Here is a 23,320-nt window from a genome sequence, read left to right as displayed (position 1 = left end):
TTATTAAGCATTATGACTTTACAAGCAAACCATTGTTTGCAGACCACGTTTTGAGGTTTCTAAACTAGGAGTCGAGTTCATTATGAAAGCTATTGCTTTTATACCATTTATATGTCACGTGCTGTTTGGGCACTGTGCATGTTTAAATTACCTAATTCTCACAACAATCCTATGAGGCAGAGACTGACCGTCATACACCTCGTGCAGAACCGAGGCAGAGCAAGGTTAAATAATTTGCCTGAAGCCAAAGAGTTAGTGGCAGAGATGGGCTCCAGACTGCCTTACTCTTAACCACCTGCGAGACTGCCAAAGTAGAATTAAACCATTTCAAAGACGCCTGCCCCCTCGCTTTGGGTTTGAAATAATCGTGCTTTCATGGTGTTCACACTAGGCATTTTCCCTCCCTACTTGGAAGTAATTGCGAAGTCGCTTGTGTCCCCCAGGTGGAGTAGTGCTAAATTTCTGGCAGCGAATGGGCTTGGAGGAGCGGCAGATTCAGCCCAATGAGGCTGGACGCTGAGCCACGGGTGGAGCAAGCAGAGGGGCGGGAACGCAGTCCCTGCCGCGGTTCCCAACGTGCGCGGTGCCGGCTGCCCTGAGCGGAGCCATGAGTTGGACCTGTCCACGTTGCCAGCAACCTGTTTTCTTTGGTGAGGCCTAGGCTGAGGAAGGGGAGAAGGCGGGGCAAGTGCGAGAGGCTGGGTTCCCTGAGGACACAAGGAGCTGGCGACGGGTGTGATCTCAGCCCCCCTGGTTACCTGGGGGCCTGGTGCTCTGGTGGGATGGAGCTGGCCTCCTGGAAACACTCTTCCCGTCTCCAGGAAGCAGGGTGGGGCTGAGGGGGGAAGGAGGGCGCCTGCTGTTTGGCGTGGCTCCCTGCAGCCCAGTTCTACCTTGTTCCCCACAGCGGAGAAGGTGAGCTCCCTGGGCAAGAACTGGCACCGCTTCTGCCTGAAATGTGAGCACTGCCACAGTGTCCTGTCCCCAGGAGGGCATGCAGAGGTGAGACCTGGCCAGGGCACTTAGCCCCATGTCCGTCACTGTCGCCCAGGCACCAGCCCACTGCGGCCCTGGAGGCTCACCAAAGGCAACCTCAGTAGCCAACTCTCAAGACCACTTACAGAGTGGGCCATATACCAGCCAGATTTGGGGGCCCTGACTTGTGCTGGTGGACCCCATGCCATTTGAGGAGGAAGAAAGGGCAGCAACACTGCTTCCTGACTTGTTCTTGCCCTTTTTCCCTGACCACAGTGGCAATTCTGGCATGCCAGCCTACCGCTGACCCCTCCCAGCCCCAACAGCCCAGGCTGTTGGCCAGATACACCTGGCAGCCTGTTTGAGGTCAGGCCTGTGGGGCACAGGAGAGGCCCCCTTGACCCTGAGCAACCCCCTTTCCTCTGCTTGTGCCTAGCATAACGGGAGGCCGTATTGCCACAAGCCGTGCTATGGGGCTCTCTTTGGACCCAGGGGTGAGTACCCCCTCCAGCCTAGAAGGGGACAGAGGGCAGAAGAAACCCTCTCTGTGGCGAGGGAGCTGGAGACTCAAGGCTGGCCTCCCCTCTTCTCTCTGCAGGGGTAAACATTGGTGGTGTGGGCTCTTACCTCTACAACTGCCCGACTCCCACCCCTGCCAGCACTACTCCCCTCAGCCCCAGCAGTTTCAGCCCCCCACGGCCCAGGGCTGGTCTTCCCCGGGGTAAGAAAAGTAAGTGCGCCTGGGCCCCGGCCACCTCTCCTCTGCACCCGTCCCAGACTGGAACGGGGGTGGGGCCAGTTGGCATCTCTCACTTAGTCCTCTGCCTCACATTCCTCCCACCTGGTTCATGGCAAAATCTTCTGTTATCCATGTTCCCTTATGTCAGCTGCTGAGGTCAGAGGTAAAGTGGGCAGGTGGCATTGCCAACCCTATTTTACAGGGGAGGAACGGAGGTCCAGAGAGGGCAAGTGACCTTGTGTAGGCACAGCTATTTACAGGCAAAGTCGGCCCGGGACTTAGGCCTCTCCCAGGCCAAGGCCATGGGTGGAATGACTTAGGAATGAGGAGTTCTTGAGACAGGGCCAGCCCCTCCATTCTGCCACTTCTCCCCTCTCCCAGTTCCTTTCTGCTATCCTCTGCAGTGGGCAGTGACACCGTGCTCCCCAACACCTGACACCCCTGCCCTGGCCAGCTCCTATATCAGCTCAGGTTTCCTGTGGATTGAGTTGCTGATAGGGTTGGGCTGGTGGGCCTCTGAGCCCCTGGCAGGACAGAAGGTGGTCCCTCCTACAGATGGCAATGGGACAGGAGGTGGCGTCAAAGGGGACTCAGCCCTGAGGAAGGCATCCTTATGGCCACCCAGGTGGGAGGTTCTGGGATGAGCATGGCTTTGGGAAGAGGGCAGTGCCCTCTATGCAGGCTGGTGCTGGAGAACCCCACCTAGGCCTGGTCCCACCTCAGCTCCAGCCAGGGCCTCTTCCCCTCCAAGGTCTTTCCTGCATGAAGACATTCACTGGGGAGACCTCGCTGTGCCCCGGCTGTGAGGAACCTGTCTATTTTGGTAAGTGACAAGGGAAAGCGTGGGGAGGGGCATACAAGGTGAGCATCAGAGAGCGGGGAGGCAGTGCAAGGCCGGTGGGTCTCCCTGCCCTGCCCCCCCGGGCTACTACCTCTCTCCACCACCAGCTGAGAAGGTGATGTCTTTGGGAAGAAATTGGCACCGACCCTGTCTGAGGTGCCAGCGCTGCCGGAAGACCCTGACCGCTGGCAGTCATGCGGAGGTGAGTGAGGAAGGGAGGGGTGCTTATGTTGGGAGGAGAGAGGCTGGAGATAGGAAAAGAGCCAAGCTGAGAGGGCTCTCTTTCTCTCTGTGTCCCAGCATGACGGCGTCCCCTACTGCCACATACCCTGCTACGGCTACCTGTTTGGCCCCAAAGGTGGGCAGCCCCACCCTAGACACCAGGCCTAAAGTATGGCGTGCGGGTCTTTGGGGACGCGGGGACCACTTCCCCTGAGACATACCCCAGTCCTTCCCAGTTCCCTCCAGCCCTCAGCCCAGTGCCCCCCGCCCCCAAGGCCATTGGTGATGGGCTTTCTTCCTCAGGTGTGAACATTGGTGATGTGGGCTGCTACATCTATGACCCCGTGGAAATAAAATCCAAATGAGATGTTCACAAGAGAGGTCACCCTCCCATCATCCCCTCCATGGTCCAATGGGAGCAACAGAATTCTTCAGTCTCATGATGATGGGGGAAGGCGGGATGCTGGTGGCCTGGGCCTCAACTTCATGGTAGACCAGAAAGTCTAGACTCTCTCTGCCCGCTCCTCCCTTTCCCATTCCTGTGTCCTCAGGGGAATTGGGCCACCCCATTTTGAAGGGTAGCCTCCTAGCCTTCCCAGTTCCTTTTCCCAGAAAATTCTGTAACTTCAAGCAAGATACACATAAAACCTGTGTTTATTCTGGCTTCTCCAATAAAATGTTGACTCCCAAACCTTCAGCGCTTCTTTGAACATGAGGCCTAGACAGTGAGTGGGAGAGGGGGGAGTGCGGGGTGGGGGTGCGTTCCCTGCAGAAAGCCAGGGAGGTAGCAAAGCCAATCACAGAACAAAGAGCTCTGTTCTCTCCTGGTCCTCTGGCCCGAGCATTGGGCAGCCCCCAACACCACACAGTGGACAACGTGGCCGCAGCTTTGTTGGTGCCAGAAGTCATCATAGGACAATCCCTTCTTTAGCACCATCTCTAGAAGAAGCACCTTATTCAGCATCTCACTGAGCATAACAACAGATAGATCCTATGATAAAGTCTGTTAAGAGGCTTCGTTATCCATTTGAGAGGTGGACAGGCCCAAAGAGGGAAAGCCACATGCCCAAGGTCACAGAGCAAATCAGTGGTAACACTGAGATCAGAAGCCAGCACCAGACTCAGTGGCTTCCCATCCATCCAGGGCTCATCTCACAGTTCCATACTGCTGTCCCAGCCTGAAGGGCACCTTTATTTACAGAATCACCCCAGCCCCGAGAGAGGGGCCAGAATTCTCCAGCAGCCCACTGCATTCTGGGAAGTCGCTCTGTTGCTAGAAGTTGGATGATCACAGAGAAGGGTATTGGTGGTGAATCCAGCCCTGAGCAGGGGGTTCACTGTCCCCAGCCCTAGTCACAGGGCCGCCTTTCTGCTCTCCCAGCCTCTGATGCAGAACTTCTGTGAAGGGCCTGGTCCTGACACCACTCAGTCGTGGTCCTGCTTCATAGGCACCTGTTCTTGCTGAAGACTGGATGGGGCACTGGGGAGGAAGGAGTCCTGAGCAGTGGTGGCATTTAGCCCCCAAGCCTACCGGCCCAACCTGCCCCATCAGGGATGGCCTAGGACTTCCCCAGCTCCTGGTATATAAACTCCCATACATGCTTGTTCACGTCCCTGAGGTACAGATGTACTTGAGTGTACACCAGTACAACCTCCCAGCACACAGCCACCTCTTCCTGGACAGTCGGGTATTTCTGTACATACACACATACGGACTCATGCGTGCTTTTATGCCCTCAGTTTACACACCTCAGGCATGTACCCATGCACACCTGCATACATGCACCAGATCCATACACACAGACATGTCTTCTCCGTGTCTTGTCTAAGGTGTCAGGTACCTGAGCAGCCATACCCACGTGCATGTGCACATACCTCTTCCTCTCCACGTCCTGGATGGTCTCTGGCAGCTGGGCCCGCCTCGTCTCTGGCAGCAGGAGTGCAGTGCAGGATGCTATCAGGGCAATGCCCGCATAGACGAGCTTGGGCAGTGGCAGCCATATTCCATCCAGCAAGGTCACCAGTGGGGCCAAAGAACCCCCCAGCCGGCCCACCAGTGCAGTCAGCCCCAGTCCTGTCTGTCTGTTCAGAGAAAGGATGGGAGAAGGGATAGGTACTCACAGCTACTTGGGATCATACCTCATGGGGCTTCCCCCCTGGGCTGGTAGGGGGTACCCCTGCTGATACTTCCTTTTTTTTTTTTTTCCACCCCAGAGAGCTAAGAAATCTGGGGCTTCTTTCAGGTGGCCTACCCACCCACCCCATGGCCAGGGGGCCCCAAGCCAGTACCCCCCAGAGGATGGGGTTCCCATTCTGACAGAGTACCAATCATCTCTGAAGTATCACCAGACTATTGCTGAAGAAAGAAACATCACCAGAAAGGGAATGGGGAAAGAGTAGTGTGGAAGGCAGCTCATATAGACTCCGCCATGTTCTCAGAGGGGGTTTAAGGCTTTCTAATCATCCCCAGCTGCCTACAAGCCTCTCCTTACTTGCCGATAAATAGTTGAAAGAGCCCCAGGCCTTATGTTCAGACAACTCCCGAGGGCAGTTGTGCCCGGGCTGTGGAATTGGCAGACAGAACTTTACTGTTGTTGTCACTGTTTTCTTTTAAAGGAGGCCCACAGAAGTTGTCTGACCTCCCTCGATCACTTAATAAAGAAGATAAAATGCCTAGCCTTCTCCCAGAGTGAGGCAAACAGAGGCTCTGATTAACCCTGTATTCCAAGTGCGGTATAAGGAATGGGTGAGAGGGACTGGGGTGTAGTGTGTTGTGTGTATGTGGGGGTAAAGGTGAGACTAACAAACCGTCTCCCCAGGCTTGCCTAGGACCAGGCTCCCCTCACCTGAGCACAGTAGGGTACATCTCCGAGGTGAACAGATAGGCAGTGGTGAAGGCACCTTCAGAAAAACCTTTTCCCAACACCGCCAGGACGGTGCTCCAGTACACCATCTCTGGAGGAAAAGGGGTTCAGGCAGTGAGGCTCCCTGGTAGGAGGTGGGATCTCCAGAGAGGACCGTATTTGACCAAGGCTTCCGGGAAAGGGCGGGGTTTCTTGGCCTGGGGGCGGGGCCTCGGAAGTGGGCGGGGCCAGGGCCAGGCTCACCAGAGGTCAGCAGTAGCCTGCAGCCCAAGGAGAGGGCAGCGCCCAGCAGCATTGCTGCCTGTGTGGGGCGGCGTCCAGCGTGGCGCACCGACAGGTACACGACCAGCTTGGAGGGCAGTTCCACAGCCCCGAACAGCAGCTGAGTCTGGTACAAGTTCAATCCCAGCCCCAACAAGTCCAGGCTCTGGCCGTAATAGGAGACATTCACACCAAACCTGAGAAGGGTCACGATGCCACTCAGGGACCTCCTTCCCACTCCGCCTTGTCCTCCCAAGGGAGCCTTGGGCTTTCAGAAGGACCACCTCCCCCTAGTGAGAGCGCCATTGCCTAATCAGTCTTCACAGCAACCCTGTGAGGTAGGATCTAACAGTGTCTCATTTTATAGAAGGGACACCTGTCCAAGGTCTCACAATAAGGAAGGGGCAGCGCCAGATTTTGAACCCACGTGTCTCCGATGCCTGCTTTATGTTCTGACCTTACAGAACCCACCCCCCAACCCCTTCACCCACCACCCCCACCCCCACCTGCACCTGGGCCTACACAGTTACAGTTCACTTGTCCAGTTTCCTGTCCCCATCAGCATCACCCCGGAGTCGGCGCGTCCCTACCCCGACGCCCACCTCCCAGGCGCGGCCAGCCCCTCCTCACCACACCACCATGCAGCACAGTGAGATGTAGCGGATCCGTGGCGTCCGGAACAGGTCTAGGTATGAAGGTTTTCGGACCACCCGCTCCGCAGCTGCCACTTTGCGTAGGGCCTGGTGGGAGAGGAGGAGAGTGTGTGAGATGGAGTGGGCTGTGTGGCCTGAGCAAAGCACATTGCTCTCTCTGGGTCTCTTTTCCTCCCGTGTGCATTGGAGGGGAGGGATGCACATGGGAGCTGAGTGGGATAAGCGGAGTCAAGGATGTGGCCCACCAGAGGACATCCAGGGAGGACTCTACACTCATGAGCAGAGAGCTTTTCCTGCACACACAGTGGCCCTCAGGAAGGGGGCGCTCAACACAGGCCGTGCACACACATGGACTTGCATGCGCTCACACACACATTCACCCTCACCTCCAGGCCTAGGCTGTCCTCACCCACAGGCCGCCCATTGAGCCTGGCACAGCGGAGCAGGTACCTTTGGGCCTCCTTCACACGGCCCTGGGTTAGAAGCCAGCGTGCAGACTCAGGCACCCACCTGGGGGACAGCAGGATGTCCTTCAGTCAGTCGGCACCCTAAGCTATGTTTCCCTCCCGGGCACACCACAGGCTGTCCCCTCAGCTTGGGACATCTTTTTCCCCAACCCTCCTCCCTTGATAAACTTCATTCTTTAAGTCCCAATTTCAAAGCACCTTTTCGCACACTTTGCCCAGCCCTACTTTCTCCGTAGCCCGGGAGTCCCTTCTCAACCAGCTGAACTGGTCTTACCCCCAAGATCTCAGTCTCCAGGAACAGCCACCTACTTCTCCCACAGGTGACAGGAGGACATAGGATGGAGGAGAGACAGACAAGCAGACATACCCAGAGGGGGCATGCAAGCTGGCTCATTTGGGGTAGGCAGTGAAAGGGACTTCCTAGCTCTGGGCTGGCACTGTCCTTACCCCTGCCCCTCCAGGGTACCAGCCTCTTGGTTTGTGCTTGGCTCTGTCTCTCATGTCACTCATGTGTCCATCTCCATCTGTCCCTTTGAATCTGCCTTTCAGACCTTGTCTCTGTTGCTCTCTCTCTCTCTCTCTGTATTTTGTTTTCTGTTGCTCTGCATTTCATGTCTTGGTCTCTGTCTCGGTCACTTACTGCTTCTCATTCTCTTTGTCTCAGTTTCTCTGTCTTCACAGCTCAGCCTCTGATGAATACTATCTCTGACTTCTGTATTTCCCACTCCCCAGCTGCCCACAGGCCTCACCAGAGGCTGAGGATGCCTGGGACACAAGGCAGGGTGACAGCCATCAGAAGCCATCGCCAGTCCCGTATCAGGTACCCGACCAGTGCCAGCAGCGTCACGCCCCCTGTCCAGAAGAGGGTGCTCAGGACACCTGCCACTGTGCGGTGTCCCACGTCCAGCCACTCCATCTCTGGGCCCACATCCGGAGACAGAAAGACAGTTAGTAAGGGACCGATGGGCTCAGTCTCACCCTTGACAACTCCAGCCCCCTCGGCCTGCCTGCTCTTTGCCTGCCTTACCCAGTGGCAACACAATGATGGTGAGGCCGGCCAGGGCAGCGCCGGTGAGGGTGCGGGTGACGATGAACATGATGTAGTTGACCGAGGCTGCGGACGTCAGGCCCATCACCAGGGAGCTCACATAGGCTACCAGCAGCAGACGGCGCCGTCCAAACCTGCACAGGGGGCCATGCGGGGTTAGCCCCCTGTGGAGAGGATGGCCCAGGATAGAGGTGGGCCGGGCCCAGGCCCCAGCTAGTGGGAGAACGTTCTATCCCCCGCTCCCTGGTTGGCCCCCACCGCACCCCACCTGTCAGACAGGTAGCCGAAGATCACAGCCCCCACCAGCACACCGGCGAAGAAGAAGGTGGAGATGGCTCTGTTCAGGCCTCTCTGCTCACACACCAGGTCCCACTGCGCAGACAGGCGAGAAGGGGCCTCCCATGGGCACAGGCCCCTCCATCTGGCACCAGCTGTGCCATCCTGGGGCCTCCATGTCAGGTGATAAACCCCCAACGGTTCACTTCAGCTTGGGGGTGGCAGACTTTGCCCCTCCCCAACCCGGGAGCTTCGGCTCCTTCCCACCTTCCCACGGAGAACCTTGACCATGACAATGGGGGTCCTGTGGGTCCGCAGGGATATTCTGCCTCCACCTGCACTCACCTCCAGATGGATTACATAAACCCCAGACCTGGGGCCCAGAAGAGGAAGGAAGAGAAGGACGTCCCTATTGTTTCTCCATCTCTTAACATCCCAAACACCCTTCTCAACGCTCAACCTCAGTTCCCTGGGAGCCACCTTAGCCTTTCCCTGCCTTAATCATTCCCGATTAATAATTGCAGATCCCATGTATGTCCCTTACTACAAGTGCCGTGCTTGAAATTCATGGACCTCATCTACAGATGGGTAAACTGAGACTCCAAGAAGTCATGTGTCTAATGCTCCCAGAGTAATCACCCCAGGCGACAGCGGACCCGTCCCACTCACGCGTACCTCGGTCGCAGTGGTGGAGGAGAACTCTGAGTGGTCGTACTCCCAGCCGTGAGGGCAGGGCACTGTGGAGGGCTCACTCTGCGACTCCCCAGGATTCTGCCCTTCTCCCCATAATGTCATGTTGGGGAGGGCCTGGGGGTGAGTGAACTGGAGGCAGGAGCTGAAGGTGCCATCAGGTTCCCGGGGAAGGTAGGCCGCCAGCCATGTGTCCTGGTGGCTGAGGTTGGCAGGGGCGCCAGGCAGGGCACAGTGGTGGGCAGGCACAGCAGCCAGGAAGTTGGGCAGGAGGAAGTGCATGGGCAGCAGGATGCGGGGCAGGGCCAGCAGGGCCACATTCCGCAGCTGGAAGGGCCCAAAGCCACCCACCTGTTCCAGCAGCTCTTCGAATCCCATGCCACCCACCCACTAACTGTCCCCAGTGTGGCTCCTATGTAGTAACCAGCACAGCACAGCCCACCCACCACCTGGACCCTTGGACTCTGGAGGCGGGAGTCTGATGGGTGGAGAGCCTGCAGCCACAATCCAGCCCTCCGGGGCTGGCCCAGGACTGGGCCTTCCCGGCCACCCGGGTGCGCAGGGATCCCTGCCTGTGTAACCCAGTGCCCGGGAGGGCGGAGCTGCCATCCCATCAGAGGTCACTGACCCCATGACTCTGGAACTTCCATGTGAGTGCTCAGGGGTTGAGTGGAGTGGCCTCAGGCCGCCAGGATGGGTGGCTGAGTGTGTAGGAAATGAGCCCCTTGCCCCTTGATCAGCAGAGTTCCAAGGGTCCCTAAGAGGAGGAGTCTTCCAGGCATGCTGCCAGCTCCCCTTGGATGCCCTTTGTCCCACCAAGCCCTCCGTGAGCCTTGCATATTTACAACCACAGTCTGGCTGGCAGCCCAGGATTCAAAACCAGGTGAAGGGTTCTCACTGCTGAGCCACGAAGACTCTGACCCTGTCAGGTTTATATCCCCACCTGGAACTTCTGTCTGGGCCTGAGACACACCTGGAACCGCACCGGGCAGCCTGGCCAATCTGGGGATCCTAGACCCATCACCCTCCCACTTCTTCACTTGGGGGCTCTTCCCATACACACAGTCCCACCTGCCTGCCCTCACCCCTATTTTTAAGAGCTTCCTAGGTAACCCGAGGGAGTAGGTAGGGAAGGAGAGGGTTTACCAAGGTCTAGCCATAGGAACCGGAAATGCTTAAGACTCAGGATTTGTCTGATCCTCCCCACTGAATTCTCACTCATGCAACAAAAGCACAGAAGAAACCAGCAATGTCAAGTGTTTTGGATCTGATTCTCCAATGCCAAGTTGGCAGAGATGGGAGTTTGTCAAATTATGTTTCCAGGGCTACAGATTTCAAAGCAAATAGGTTTTTGTTTTTTTTTTTAAGCCAGAGAGACAAAGACAGAGAGACAGAGAGAAGGACAGACAGGAACAGATGGGCAGAAAGGGAGAGAGATGAGAAGCATCAATTTTTCATTGAGGCACCTTAGTTTTCATTGACTGCTTTCTCATATGTGCCTTGACCAGAGGGGCTACAGCAAAGCAAGTGACCCCTTGCTTAAGCCAGCAATGTCAGACTCAAGCCATTGGCCTTGGGCCTCAAGCCAGTGACTTTTGGGCTCAAGCCAGTGACCATGGGGTCATGTCTATGACCCCATGCTCAAGCAGGCGACCCCGCACTCAAGCTGGTGAGCCCATACTCAAGCCCTCGGGGTTTCGAACTTGGGTCCTCTGCATCCTTGGCCAATGCTCTATCCACTGTACCACCATCTGGTCAGGCTAAGCAAATAGGCTTTTAAGGGGCCTAAGCATTTTTAAAAGTTTGAAAATGACTCATTTAATCTAGCCCCCACTGTGAACAGATAAGGAAATGGGGTGTGTAACCTGCTGGGGTCACACAGTGCCTCAGTAGCAGAACTGAAGAGGGGACCAGGGCCCATAACCCTGGCCCAGGCCTCTGACCCCAGCTGCTGAGCTAGAGATGTTCCAGTCAGCACTAGGCGGGGCTCCCTCAAAGAGCTTTGGGAAAAGAGCTAAATCAGTGTGGCGTGGTGTGTGTGCATGGGGGTGCCAATAGGCATGTGAGTGAGGGCAGTGGTTTAGAGGCAGTGACAGGAGCTGATAATAGTGTGAGGTATTTGTTGGATCTCTAGTGAAGCCTAAGTATTCTGGGGTACAAAGATGCCTCAGACACAGTCCCAGCCCTCGGTGAGTGTCCAGTCCGGCAGGAGGGTTAACACAAGTTACATAAACCTTCCTGCCTCCGGCCTCACTCCTTTCAAGCCACTCTTCACACACCCACCACAATGAACACTCTAGAGCAAATGTGACGGGAATGCCTCCGTTTAAAACTCTTCACCATGGGCCCTGGCCCGCTAGCTCAGTGGTGAGCGTTGGACCGGCATGTGGAAGTCCCCGGTTTGATTCCTGGCCAGGGCACACAGGAGAAGCGCCCATCTGCTTCTCCACCCCTCCCCCTCTCCTTCCTCTCTGTCTCTCTCTTCCCCTCCTGCAGCCAAGGTTCCATTGGAGCAAAGTTGGCACCGGTGCTGAGGATGGCTCCATGGCCTCTGCTTCAGGCACTAGAATGGCTCCGGCCGCAATGGAGCAATGCCCCAGATGGGCAGAGCATCACCCTCTGGTGGGCATGCCGGGTGGAACCCAGTTGGGCGCATGTGGGAGTCTGTCTCTCTGCCTCCCTGCTTCTCGCTTCAGAAAAATACAAAACAAACAAACAAACAAAAAACAAAACTCTTCACCAGCTCCCACTGCTGAGAGTGAAAATCTAACTCCCTAGTTTGGCCCATATGACCCCCCAAAACTGGCTCCTGTCTGCCTTGTCTCTGGCTCCTCCCCACCATGCCCCTTCCTCCAGCTTCCCGAACACACCAGCCCTCTGGCGCCTCGCCCCGCGGTGTGGTCCCTTGGGCAGCACTGGGCTCCCTCTTCTTCCCCTGGTGGACACCCGAGGCGCCCGGAGGCCAGTTCTGGTCCTATTTGCTCTCACTCACATGTGATCCCCACGCTATTGGTCCCTCCCCCATTTAATACTATATAATCATACTGTTTCTTTTTCTTTTTTTTTTTTAAATTTTATTTTATTTATTCACTTTAGAGAGGAGAGAGAAATGGAGAGAGAGAGAGAGAGAGAGAGAGAGAGAGAGAGAGAGACAAAGAGAGAAGGTGGGGAGGAGCTGGAAGCATCAACTCCCATATGTGCCTTGACCAGGCAAGCCCAGGGTTTCGAACCGGCGACCTCAGCATTTCCAAGTCGACACTTTATCCACTGCACCACCACAGGTCAGGCCCATACTGTTTCTATAAAAATATAAAACACCATAACACTCCGCAGGTCCTGAGAGGTAAGTTTTCCAGCTGTCTCATCTGCATGGTCCGTCCAGTGGCTCCTCAGAGGAATACTCTGAGGTTTGTCCACAGCCAGAGACGACAGCCAGGAGGCCAACCCTGGCTTCGTCTTACTCTCTGCCTTCAGCCATATCGCGGATCTCCTCTCTGACATCATCAAGGAGTGGTGGTGACAATGACCATGATGTGTGGGGGCAGATGGTGGAGGTTGACAGACAAGGTATGAAATACCGAGGGTCTGGCCAGAGGGCAGATCAGCTCTGAATCACCAGTAAAGAGCTGGTGCTGATGAAACTTTTAACTATCACCAAATCCAAACCTGAGCGCAGAGACCTAGATGGAAGAGACCTTCATTTATACCAGACTAGATAGGAAAAAGAACAACTCCTTAGTTGAAATTATTACTACAACTGTTGAAAGATTTGGGGAAGAATAAGTTCCTAAGATAAGCAATTTCCTATGTGGGATCATTTGCAATAGGGATGTCTTACTATTTTACCCTTCCCTGCATTGAGTGGCCTCAGCTGACCTCCCCATCTTAGTTGGGGTTTCACTGACTGACCATTGCAATAACCCATGTAATCATTTCCTCCATTGATGAGGGTGGTAATGGAACCAATTATGGTGGTGAGTATGACGATGAGACGGTGTAGCAGTGATGGAGGTGGGAGTACTGACAGTGGACATGATGGTGATGGTGGTGATTGGGGTAAGGATGAGGGCTTGGGGGCTCGGGAGAGTAATAATAGTGGTGTGGTTATGAAGGCAGGGGTGGTGGTGAGGATTATGTGGATGATGCTGATGGTGTTTGTAGTCATGAAGGTGGTGGTCATGGTGGTGATGAAGATGATGTGTACGCCCCCTGAGAACAAGGATCTTGTTCACCACTGTGTCATCAGAGCCTGGCAGTGGTGACGGTGATGGTAGTGCTGGTGGTGGCGACGGAGCCTAGTCTGGGAGAAGTGTGTCTGTGATCTGAGTGATGATGGTGCTGGTAATGGTGGGAAACAGAGTTAGAGGTGGGGAAAGGGAGATAGGGGTGGTGACTGTGATAAAAGTCATGGTGGTGATATTAGGCACATGGGATAAGGAGGAATGCAGAAGATGCCACCTGGAGCTGGTGAAAATGAGCTTATATCGTATTTCCTTCTGACCTATAGCCAAATTCCCACGGCCATGCCGACGCCCCCAGCACCTCACCGCCATGGGCAGTGGCCAGGCTCTTTGCATCTGCTGAGGACTCAGAACCTCATTCTGACCACCCTCAATACTGAGTTAGACCCCTGAGTGGCCAGTGGGGAAATCTCAGCAGCCACAGTGTCTGATAATTAGAGACCCAACATCCTCCACCCTTTGACCTTGGTCTCTTTTCTCCAGGGTGTTCCCCAGGGGCTTTTGTTAGTAGGAAGGAAACCTATCTAGTCAGGGGCTTCCCTGATCTTGAAGCCCCTATCTAGCCTTTGATGGAGCGACCTTGCTCAAGCCTCATATTTCTCCGTGCCTCTGTCTTCAGAGCTTTCTTGGCCACAGGACAGAAAAGAGAAATCTCTCTCTGGGGTAGTGGGGAAGGGGCCAGCCAGGGGCCGAGCAGGCCCTAACGGGTGTAGCACCATGTAGGCCCTGACTGGGCCTTGGGAAGTAAGTGCACCTGATAGGTCTCAGGCTCCCCAGGGGAGGGGGTGGGCAGGGGTTCTCGGTACCCCTCTGAAGCCACCCTCCTGGACATAGCCTACCTCTGCCCCGGGCCCGCTCCAGCCCCTTCACTCCTCTCCGCTCCCTGATTCACACCTCCGACCACAGCGTGGAACCACATGCAGTTCTCACACCCTCACACCTCCCTCTGTTAGAATGTCCTCCCCCTATCTAGCTAACTCTTGTTTGTCTTTGAAAACTCAGTTTAAGAGTCATATTGATCTTAAGGGCTTCCTTGAAGCTCCCACTCTGGCAGCCTGGGAGTCACTGCCTGAGCCTGGTATAGCAGCACACAGCGCAAATGGAAAGTGAAAGTCAATTCCCAGTTCACTGGGCGCTGTCTCAGTTCCCGACACCGCCCTGGGTCGGGCCGCTCCGGTTCCTGTGGGGCTCAGCAAGGGCCTGCAGAATCAGCTGAATGAATGGATGATTGAAGGAATGCAAAAATAATGAATGACCCATAGAATTCGTTCATTCATTCATTCTCAATAATAATGTAAGAAATTAAAAATAGAACAAGATACCATTTTTCATCTATTTGATTATTCTGGGGATTTTCCCTAGAATTAGACTTGGAGAAGGAAGCGAAGATCAAAACAAGGATATTAATTTTGGCACTATTTGAAATAATGGGAAATTGAAAAAAAATCTAATGAAAAATCAACATGAAACTGGTTAAATAGATTATGGAACGTTCATGCCATGGGCTACTATGTAGCCGTTAAAAAGAACATAAGGATCTTCATACATTACTAGTGGGAATGTAAGATGGTGTCGCCACTATGAAAAGGTTTGGGAATTCCTCTAAATATTAAACAAAGAGTTATCATATGACCTAGTAAATTCTATTTCATATATTTTCACAGGATATACATCCGAGAGAAATGAAAACACATGTCCACATAAACAAATGTTCACAGCAGCATTATTCATAACAGCCAACAGGTAGAAAAACCCAAAGTCCATGATGAGTGAATAAACCAGATGTGGAGATGTGCTCTATCCACACAGGGGAGTATTACTTAGCCGTGAAAAGGAATGGAGTACTGATAAATGCTACAATATGAATGAACCTTGAAAACCTGCTGAATGAAAGCAGGCAGTCACAAAGAACCACAGACTGTATGATTCCGATGATATAAAATGTCCAAAATATGAAAATTGATATAGAGACAGAATGTAGTAGGTGAATGGTTGCTTAGGACTGGAGGAGTTGGGGGGAAACGGGAGTGACTGCTAATGGGTAGGGAGTTTCTTCTTGGGGTGATGGGAATGTTCTAATACTGATTATGGTGGTGGTTGCACAACCATTCTAGGAATATACCTCTATATGATCATATCCGCCGATATGATCATATTCATGTTGTATATGCTTTTCGCATTTGCCTTTTTACTGCAAACATGACTTACTTTTGACGTTTTTACACAAGGAGGAAAACAAAAGCGTATAAACACCACTGAAGGCTGGTGAACCGCCCCCCCCCAGCACCCGCGTCAGAGCAAAGCGGGTTCCAGGAGGCCACTGTGGGGAATGAAAGATGTTACACAGATGTTACACAGCTGCATCTGAATGTTCTTCTTAGAGGGAGAACAGGGCGCAGGACTTCGGAGCCTGGGCTCTTTCATCTCTGATCTCAGGCCTGGGGACAGAAATCATTTATGTATTGCCTGGATAAAAGATTCACACTTACTGAGCCCAGGGTCCAAAATGCAAAGGGTGCAGCAAAGACACTACACTAAAACCTCCTTCTTCCCAGCTTTCCTCCCAGAAGCAACTCGAGACATCTAACTCATCGAAATCAGTGTCCATTGTATACACAGTTCTTCAACTTAGTCTTGGAGACGGGTCCATAGTGTCTACAAAGAGCCACCTCCCTCACTGCAGAGCCTCACAGCACCCTACAATGGGGTCCCCGATCATCACAGACGGGTGGCCACACTCTACCAAATCAGCCCCAATGGACAGAACAGACATTTAGATTATATCTGAACTCCTGCTTTTACAGGTCCACAGCCTCTTATCCCAACCATTAAGACCAGCTTTCTTTCAGCATTCAGACTTTATACATGTACACAGACACACGTGTGTAATATTTAGAAAGGCAAAATTCAGTGCATATTCCATACATTCTGAAACCCCTCATTCAGATCTAAGACGGCACCCCAAAATCAAACACATTAATATCTCCACTGCAAATATATATGGTAAGTGGAATTAATAAATACTATAAATGGTCTTGTCAGAGTTCAGTACCAAATGAGTTTGTGCCGATCTAATGGACAAACTCCCAGTTCTCAGAACATTTTGGGCTTCAGAATTGCAGACGAGGCTTTGCAGAGCTATACAAAGATCGCTGCAGCGAATACTTTTAGACACACAATTTTGTGAGTTCATAAGTTTATAAATAGGATACATTTCTTTTTTTTTTTTTTTTTAAGAAATTTTTTTTTTTTTAATTTTTATTTTATTTATTCATTTTTAGAGAGGAGAGTGAGAGAGACAGAGAGGGATAGAGAGGAGAGACAGAGAGAAGGGGGGAGGAGCTGGAAGCATCAACTCCCATATGTGCCTTGACCAGGCAAGCCCAGGGTTTCGATCCGGCGACCTCAGCATTTCCAGGTCGACGCTTTATCCACTGCGCCACCACAGGTCAGGATACATTTCTAGAAGTGTTGGGCCACACGATACGTTCACTTGTGATTTTCATAGATTTTGCTAAAATAAAAACCATAGTTCTTCCTTGTTTGTGAGCTGCTGTAGTCCATGGTTTTCCAAACACGCTCACATTTGTCTACCTAGGCAATGAAAATTCTTCCTCCCTCTCTGTCCAAAGCTAGACTTAGAGTCTCTGGTCCTAGGGAGAAGCAGCCAGGGGGCCGAGAGATCGCAAGCTTTGCCATCAAAGAATTCAGGACAGGCCCCTCCCACCAGTGTGACCCTGAGCAAGTTACCTGCATCCTCCGGGGCTTCCATTTCCTCTTCTGTAGAGAGGATCTGCCTCCATGACAGTCCCCACCTGCCCACCAACCTGTGCTCTTCTCCCCTGCCCACCCCCAGTCCCAGGGCCTGGGCTCTACCCTGTGCCCCAAAGGAAGAAGAGTCCAAGCTGACAGAAAGAAAGGTCCACAGGCTTTTTAATGGTGTGATGGCTACTTCCCTTCTGAGACCCGATCTAATCATGACAGCAGCTTCCAGGGTGTTGGAGTGGGTGTGGACAGGCTCAGGGTGGGCAGAGGCCATGCAGTGACTGGACGGGGTAGGGGAGGGTGTTACATTCTGTTTGGCATGTAAACATTCTTCAGTGGCTTCCCTGGGGAAGGGAGGGCAGCTCCCTGCCCCCTACCCCTGCCCACCAGGCCTGGCCCCAGAGCTGAGAAGACTGAACAAGCCAGGCCCCTAGGAGGGGCTGGGAAGGGGGAGCCCATGTGCCTGGGGCACAGCCCCTCTCCTGCACCCTCTCGGTGCACAGTGTGGCTGGGGAGGGAAGGCATGTTCTGGGGTGAGCAGCCCACATCTGAGCCAGTGACACAGGCTGCCATGATGAGGAAGGGCTGGAGGAGTGGCGTGGTGGTGGTGGGACACTCAGAGAGAGGGGGCTTAGGACCTGCAGGGCTCGGTGGTAGGGACGGGTGCTCAAAGGAGAAGAGGCTGCAGCTGGGGGTGGGGCACTGGGAGATTCGGTTTCCTCTGCCCTGGATCCTTCCTGGGGAGAGAAGCAGAGTCCTCTAGCCTTCTCCCACACTCACCCTGCTCCTCCTCCCCCACCCTTGATGTTCAGTGACACAGAGGCCTGAGGTCAGTTGGGAGCAAGCCCTAGAGAGGTCCAGTTTCTCAAGGACAGACAGGGTTTTGCAGCTCTTCCCAGCTTCAGTGTTGGGTGAAGCTGGGGGTGGGATGGGCCTGGGGCTCTCTCAGGTCACCCCCTTTTCCTCCCAACACCAAACCAGGTGTTGTTGGGTCCTGGGGCAGGGGTGAGGCTGGGGGCCCTACATTCACAGTTCGGTTGGCGGCAAGGAGCAGGCCCAGGACCTGGGCACCAGGGGTCATGCCCTGGTCCCCACCTGGCAGGAGCTGATTGTCATTCAGAGAAGCTCTAGGTGGGATGGAGTGGCCCCTCCCCCACCTCCTCTGCTAGACCCAGAGAGCAGTAGAGGCCTTGGGAGGGTCTCGGGCTGACAGAGAGGGCTCTGCCCAGAGAGGTTTCCTGAGTGTTCTGGGAGCTTCTGCTTCAGCATGGGGGTGGACCCCAGAGGCTGGACACCCGGGGGGAGTCCTCCCCTAGGCTGCTCTGCAGAGAAGCCACCACCTTGGCATGGAAGTAGCTGCCCAAGCCTGCTGACTCTCCATGAGGGGCTCCAGTTGGCACCACCAGGCTGCTCTCTGGGTCACCTTCCTTGTGGGCATCCTAGCGATGGTGGCTGGGTGCCACCAGACCACTGGGGCGTGATGGGGCCTTTCTTCCCTTCCCTGGTTATCCTGCCTTGCTCTCCATGACCCAGGAAAGAACAGAAGGGGCAGGCCTGGAGACAGGGGCTGTGGGTGCTGAGGATGGAGGCCTGCAGGGAACCTGTCCCAGATAAGCAAGGTTGGCTGTCCCTTCTGCAACCAGTGTGCTGCTTGGCCCAGACAAGGGCAGTGGAGGCTCATGGTAAGCTGGGATGAGAGCTATGCAGGAGCCAGACCTAGGAGCAGGCCCCGTCTCTATTCATGGAGCAGCAGTCCTCACTCTCTGCACGGACAGTTCAGCTGCATGGTGTGGGGTTAGGACAGGAGGGGACAAGCCAAAGGGTGAGCCAGGGGAGGAGAGGGCTAGGACTGGACCCATCACACAAGCATACAATCTAGAAGTTAGAAGGGCCTTTCTGCCTTGAGTCCAGGGGCCAGCTGTCTGTCTGTCTGTCTGTTTCTGCTCTCTCTGTCCATTCGGGGAGATGATGGTCACAGCCAGGAGTAACAGGGAGGGTGACCTGGCTAGAACTGTGTCCCTGAATCTCCAAGAGCCCAATGAGAGATGATACTGGCCATTCTCCACTTCCATTGAACCTAGGAGAGAGGGAGTTGGCCGAAACTGCAGCAGGCAAGATTGAGGTTAGATGTCAGTAAGAAATTCCTGATGGCGAGGGTCCTGAGCACTAGATCCCGGGGGGCGGGGCAAGGGACAGGTGAAAACTTCTTTAAAACCCCTCCCCCAACTTCCCACTGGGAAATACTTGCTCAGGCAGGCAGCCCACACACACTCTATGGTTCCTACTGAGACCCCATCCCCATTTAGGGAGAGGGAGCTTTGCACCCTAGAGGTACAGGGAGCAACCCCCATCACCTGCCCACTGTCTCCCACAGGGGTGTCCAGCATGGAGCTAACTTTGGGGAAAATCATCCACGTCCCCTCACACCTGAGTAGACCAATGCCCCTAGGTCCCACCTGCTCCACCCCAGTCTAGCGCTGAGAAGAGGTCCTTCCCAGGAGACTGTGGGGTTGACCCTTAGGGGAGGCTGGAGCCTCCAGTTCCAGAATTTGAGGCTGTCTTTCTGAAAAGGGGGGGCTTTGGCTGGAAGAGGTTGGGAGGGAGGAAAGGCTCTATAGGAGCTATAAGCAGAGGTGTGTTGGGGGGTGGAGCATGGAGAGCAGCAGAGGCCTGGTGGGTGAGCGGGTGCCCGGATTAGCGGGCTGAAGAGGGGCTGAGCCTTCCCGGGGCAGAGGTGAAGAGAAGGTAGAGGAGGCGAGCGCTAACCCTGCGGCGCCCCCCACCGGTCGGGTCTGGCCGGCGTGGGGGCGCGGTGGGTGCTGTCGGGCGCGCTGTCGCGGGTGCAGGCGGGAAGCTGGGGCCGCGGGTGGCGCGCGTCAGGCGCGTAAGGCTGTGCTGGGAGCTGTTCCAGTGTGGCCGGCTGAGGGTTGGGGGCTGGAGTGAGGGTGGGGGGCCGCGCAGAGCCGCGCGCGTCATTATCTGGCACCGGCCCGGCCCTCCGCGACACTTGCCCGGCCTTTGGTTGCTGCGCGCTGAGTCTGGAGTTTCCCTCTAGGTCCTTTCTTGGGGCCCCCCGGAGAGGGGGTGCCATCAGGCTCTGCCCGGGCCTGCGAGGCGCCCCGGGGTGGGGGGCCCCCAGACCGGGCCTGGTGAGATGGGGAGGGGCTCTCCTTGCGGGACAGGGACTGGCTGCGGGGGGACGCGCTGGGATTCCGCGAGGTGGAGGCAGGGAGGCCCGGACTGCGCGGCGCGGGCCTAGTGCTGGCTTGGGCTCGCCCTAGACCCTGGCTGCGGCCAGGGGACTGCTTGGGGCGGAGGTCAGCAGCAATGACGGACCCTGGGGGCTTCTGCAGCTGGAGCCTGCGGGAGGAGCAGTCAGAAGGCAAGAGAAAAGAAGAGGAAGGGAAAAGACATTTTCAGAGGCACAACGAGCCCTAGAGGCCTGCATCCTCAGACCTGGTTGAGCCCATGGCAGCAATGGATGAACTGAGGCTCGTGGCCCCATCTTCCGGGGCAGGGCCTCCGGGGGGGCTGCACACTCCCAGGCTGTTATGGGAGGAGCTTGCCGCAGGCTTTCTTTGGAGTTCCTATTTAACCTTTCAAATTCTCATGGATTTTACATTCTACTCTATAATATAACCATGCTTATATTAATATGAATAATGTTTTCTCCCAACTATTCTGGGCTTTCTCCTTTGGCTTCAAATGCCTCGTAGCACACACCAGAGGCTGTGTGTGGGCCCCACTGGTCCCCATCAACCTGTCCTAAACCTGGCTTCCCTGGCGCCTCTCCAGGCATGCTCACTGCGTCTAATCCTCTGAGCCTCTGTCTGGGACCCGAGTCAGGAGAGAGGCTTAGTCGGGGCGGTGAACGGGAGGTAGTCGAGAGTCCTTCCTGAATCTTCAGTAGTCCCTGACCTTGGCCCGGGACAAGCCCACTGGGGGAGGCCTTCTGTGCTCACCCTCGGCCAGCCCTGGGGCCGGAAGTGCTTTCTCACCTGCTGGTGATGGCTGTGTCAGATGCTGGGGCCGTGCCGTGGGGTCTGCCAGGGGGTTGCAGGGCTGAGACAGGCGTGGGCATGCGGGTGCCGATGGGGCGGGGAATCCGGCTCTGGGTGGCAGCGGCCCGCCCGGCCTTCCTGGGCACCGAGGAGGGCTCAGAGGCAGGTGTGTCCTCCTCGGAGCCCGTGCCTGACAGCGTTTCGGAGGCGCGGCGCTGCTCCTCGCTGGAGGACGACGAGGCCCCGGAGGCCAGGCGCAGTAGCAGGCGGCCCTGCCGCTTCGCCATCAGCAGCCGTGCCAGGTCCTGCTGCGGTCTCGCCCTCTTGCCCCACCGCTCTTTGGCCGACAGCGAACCTGAGGGCTCTGAGCCCGTGTCCTCCTCAGACAGCAGGACAGGTATACGGCTCCTAGAGCGAGGGCTTGGCATGGCACGGTGGCTGGGGGAGATGGTGGCCCGTTTTTCGGGGCCTGGTTCCAGCAGGGATGCCGGGGCCGGCCCCTCGGCAAGGGATGGGCCATTGGGCAGTGAGTCCGTGGCCGCCTCCAAGGGGGTCTCCTCAGGAGGGCCAGAGGGGACACAACTCTCCAGCCCTAACTGGGCAATACCATTCTCCAGGGGCACAGAAGTTCCTTCCTCGGCAGCCCTGCCATCAGCGGGCACCTCCAGGCCCAGCTCACCCCCAGAGCTGAGCTCCTCAGGACGTGAGGCTTGTCCACCGGAAGACATGACGTTGAGGTGGGTTTTCTCCGCAATGTGCACAAAGGTCCTCTCGACTTTGGTGAAGGGTGAGGAGGTGACTGCCACTGCCCCTGCCCCTGCGGCCCCTGGCCCAGCCCCCGGCCCTGTCCCGGGCCCAGGGGGCTTGGGCTCAGACTTGAGGATGGAGGACAGTGTGCCTGGCTCAGACACGTCCAGCTGGCTGCCGGTGGGCTGCGGCCGCTCGTGTTGAGGAGTGAGGGCAGCCAGAGTGCCCAGGTCAGGCTCAGGGGCCAGCTCGGCAGTGACGGGCGACTTCTTCATGTCGCCCGGGGAGACGAGCACCAGCGTTTTGGAGCCTTCCTCTGGCTCCAGGTCCCCGTCGGCCATGGAGGCCCGGCCCCTGGACTCCTTCTGATCGTCAGCCAGCAGCGTGGACGGGGCGCCCTCTTGGCTCCGGTCCGTGCTCCTCTCACTGCCGTCACTGCTGGAGCCACTGTGGGGCCCCAGCGCCTCCCCCAGGGCTACTGCCTCCTCCTCCGCCTCCTCCTCCTCGTCTTCTTCCTCTTCCTCCTCCTCCTCCTCCTCTTCCTCCTCCTCCTCTTCCTCTTCCTCTTCCTCCTCCTCCTCTTCGTCTTCTTCCTCGTCCTCCTCCTCTTCCTCATTCCCATTCGCTTGAGGCTGAGCCGGAGTCAGTGGGACGTGGGGGGCGGCGAGCAGCATGTGCGAGAAGCCCACCCTCCGGACCCTGTTGAGCAACCGAGCCCGTTCGCGGTAATTGGAGAGATCTTTCTGGAAGTCCTGGTAGGGCAGGCTCAGAGGCACAGCTCGTGGAAGACCATTCACCTCAAACGGGGACGCCATGGAGAACACCTGCAAAGGGCACACACAGGGACCCACTGAGGTCACGCACCCTCCTGGGCCCAAGGGGACCACCTCCAAGGGCGTGCACCCACAGGTTAGGAGGCCCACGTGCCCGGTGTGTCCGCAGAGTGTGAGCTCCATAAACGTAGGCACCAGGTTTGTTTTATTCATGGCTCTACCCCCAGGGCCTAGGATGGTGCTCAATAAATCTCCGGTGAATGATTGTGTCCATGCCCCAAGTCCCCTGAGGTCCCAGGCCCTGCTCCTGGTGGTTTTTCTGTTTCTCCGTCTCCCGTTCCCACCACTCCTCTCCTCGCCACGTGCTTCCTGAGACCCAGAGCCCCTCTAGTTCTATCAATAGAATAAAATGACCATTGCAAGGCAGATCAACCCTCCCTTAAACAGAGCAGGGAACGGGTCCAGCAAGGGGCCCTCCCTGGCTCCTCACAGGGCAGAGTTCCACGGTCACCAGAACCTGTGTGGGACAAGGCCAAGTTCAGGCTGTTCTCTCCCCACCAAGTGTAGGCGGGGCCTCTGCAAGTTCCAAGACCCTTCCCTTCCGCCCCTTCCTGGCCCATCAGCCAGGAAGTTGCTAGGACCTCCACGTGTGATTCGGTTCACACTTCCTTTAGGAATTCCCAGCCAACCTGGGAAGGGCGGTTCCTTTTCACCCGATTAACTGTTCCCCTTTGAAGCTCTCTACAGAGTCCTTGGC

General features: G+C 55.8%; 3 protein-coding genes across 7 annotated transcripts in view; 1 reads left to right on the top strand and 2 right to left on the bottom strand.

The window, feature by feature from the left end:
* The first annotated feature begins 468 nt into the window (after positions 1-468).
* CRIP3 (cysteine rich protein 3) lies at positions 469-3,216 on the top strand. Of its 4 annotated transcripts, none has more exons than XM_066250973.1 (8): positions 469-650; positions 908-1,002; positions 1,412-1,469; positions 1,574-1,696; positions 2,466-2,537; positions 2,663-2,757; positions 2,856-2,913; positions 3,081-3,216. In XM_066250973.1, exons 1-8 carry the CDS (start codon positions 608-610, stop codon positions 3,140-3,142), a joined length of 606 nt encoding a protein of 201 aa, XP_066107070.1. In that variant the 5' UTR covers positions 469-607; the 3' UTR covers positions 3,143-3,216. The 4 variants fall into 4 exon arrangements, with proteins under 4 accessions (XP_066107070.1, XP_066107061.1, XP_066107077.1 ...); XM_066250964.1 differs by having other exon boundaries at positions 470-650; positions 1,574-1,705; XM_066250980.1 differs by lacking the exon at positions 2,856-2,913 and having other exon boundaries at positions 473-650; positions 1,574-1,705; positions 3,081-3,210.
* On the bottom strand, positions 3,171-9,654 carry SLC22A7 (solute carrier family 22 member 7). 2 transcript variants are annotated; one of them, XM_066250949.1, is made up of 10 exons: positions 9,022-9,654; positions 8,339-8,442; positions 8,050-8,204; positions 7,772-7,874; positions 6,942-7,065; positions 6,533-6,642; positions 5,885-6,099; positions 5,624-5,732; positions 4,653-4,859; positions 3,171-4,257 (listed from the first exon to the last, which is right to left on the bottom strand). In XM_066250949.1, the coding sequence occupies exons 1-10, from the start codon at positions 9,412-9,414 to the stop codon at positions 4,203-4,205; spliced, it is 1,575 nt and encodes a 524-aa protein (XP_066107046.1). In that variant the 5' UTR covers positions 9,415-9,654; the 3' UTR covers positions 3,171-4,202. The 2 variants fall into 2 exon arrangements, with proteins under 2 accessions (XP_066107046.1, XP_066107036.1); XM_066250939.1 differs by having other exon boundaries at positions 3,172-4,257; positions 7,772-7,940; positions 9,022-9,652.
* Positions 9,655-17,193: 7,539 nt separating this feature from the next.
* TTBK1 (tau tubulin kinase 1) overlaps positions 17,194-23,320 on the bottom strand; it is a 41,235-nt gene continuing 35,108 nt past the window's right edge. Inside the window, exons 14-15 of the mRNA XM_066250883.1 lie at positions 21,041-22,614; positions 17,194-20,402 (exon numbers count right to left, since the gene is read on the bottom strand). Coding sequence (XP_066106980.1) covers positions 20,018-20,402; positions 21,041-22,614 — 1,959 coding nt within the window. The 3' untranslated portion in view covers positions 17,194-20,017. The remainder of the gene's footprint in view (positions 20,403-21,040; positions 22,615-23,320) is intronic.

This window comes from Saccopteryx bilineata, chromosome 1, assembly GCF_036850765.1.
Source record: "Saccopteryx bilineata isolate mSacBil1 chromosome 1, mSacBil1_pri_phased_curated, whole genome shotgun sequence".
Classification (NCBI taxonomy): Eukaryota; Metazoa; Chordata; class Mammalia; order Chiroptera; family Emballonuridae; genus Saccopteryx; species Saccopteryx bilineata.
Note: the sequence above shows the minus strand (reverse complement) of the source record. Positions and strands in the feature narration are given on the sequence as shown.

Excerpts from the sequence above, each read along its gene's own strand:
- CRIP3 (XM_066250964.1), top strand. The coding sequence starts at position 608 with ATGAGTTGGACCTGTCCACGTTGCCAGCAACCTGTTTTCTTTG. Across the intron at positions 1,003-1,411 it reads CCCCAGGAGGGCATGCAGAG|CATAACGGGAGGCCGTATTG; the intron begins GTGAGACCTGGC and ends GCTTGTGCCTAG. Across the intron at positions 1,470-1,573 it reads GGCTCTCTTTGGACCCAGGG|GGGTAAACATTGGTGGTGTG; the intron begins GTGAGTACCCCC and ends TTCTCTCTGCAG.
- SLC22A7 (XM_066250939.1), bottom strand. The coding sequence starts at position 9,414 with ATGGGATTCGAAGAGCTGCTGGAACAGGTGGGTGGCTTTGGGCCCTTC. Across the intron at positions 7,066-7,771 it reads CCAGGCATCCTCAGCCTCTG|GTGGGTGCCTGAGTCTGCAC; the intron begins GTGAGGCCTGTG and ends GCTGTCCCCCAG. Across the intron at positions 5,733-5,884 it reads CAGGCTACTGCTGACCTCTG|AGATGGTGTACTGGAGCACC; the intron begins GTGAGCCTGGCC and ends CTTTTCCTCCAG.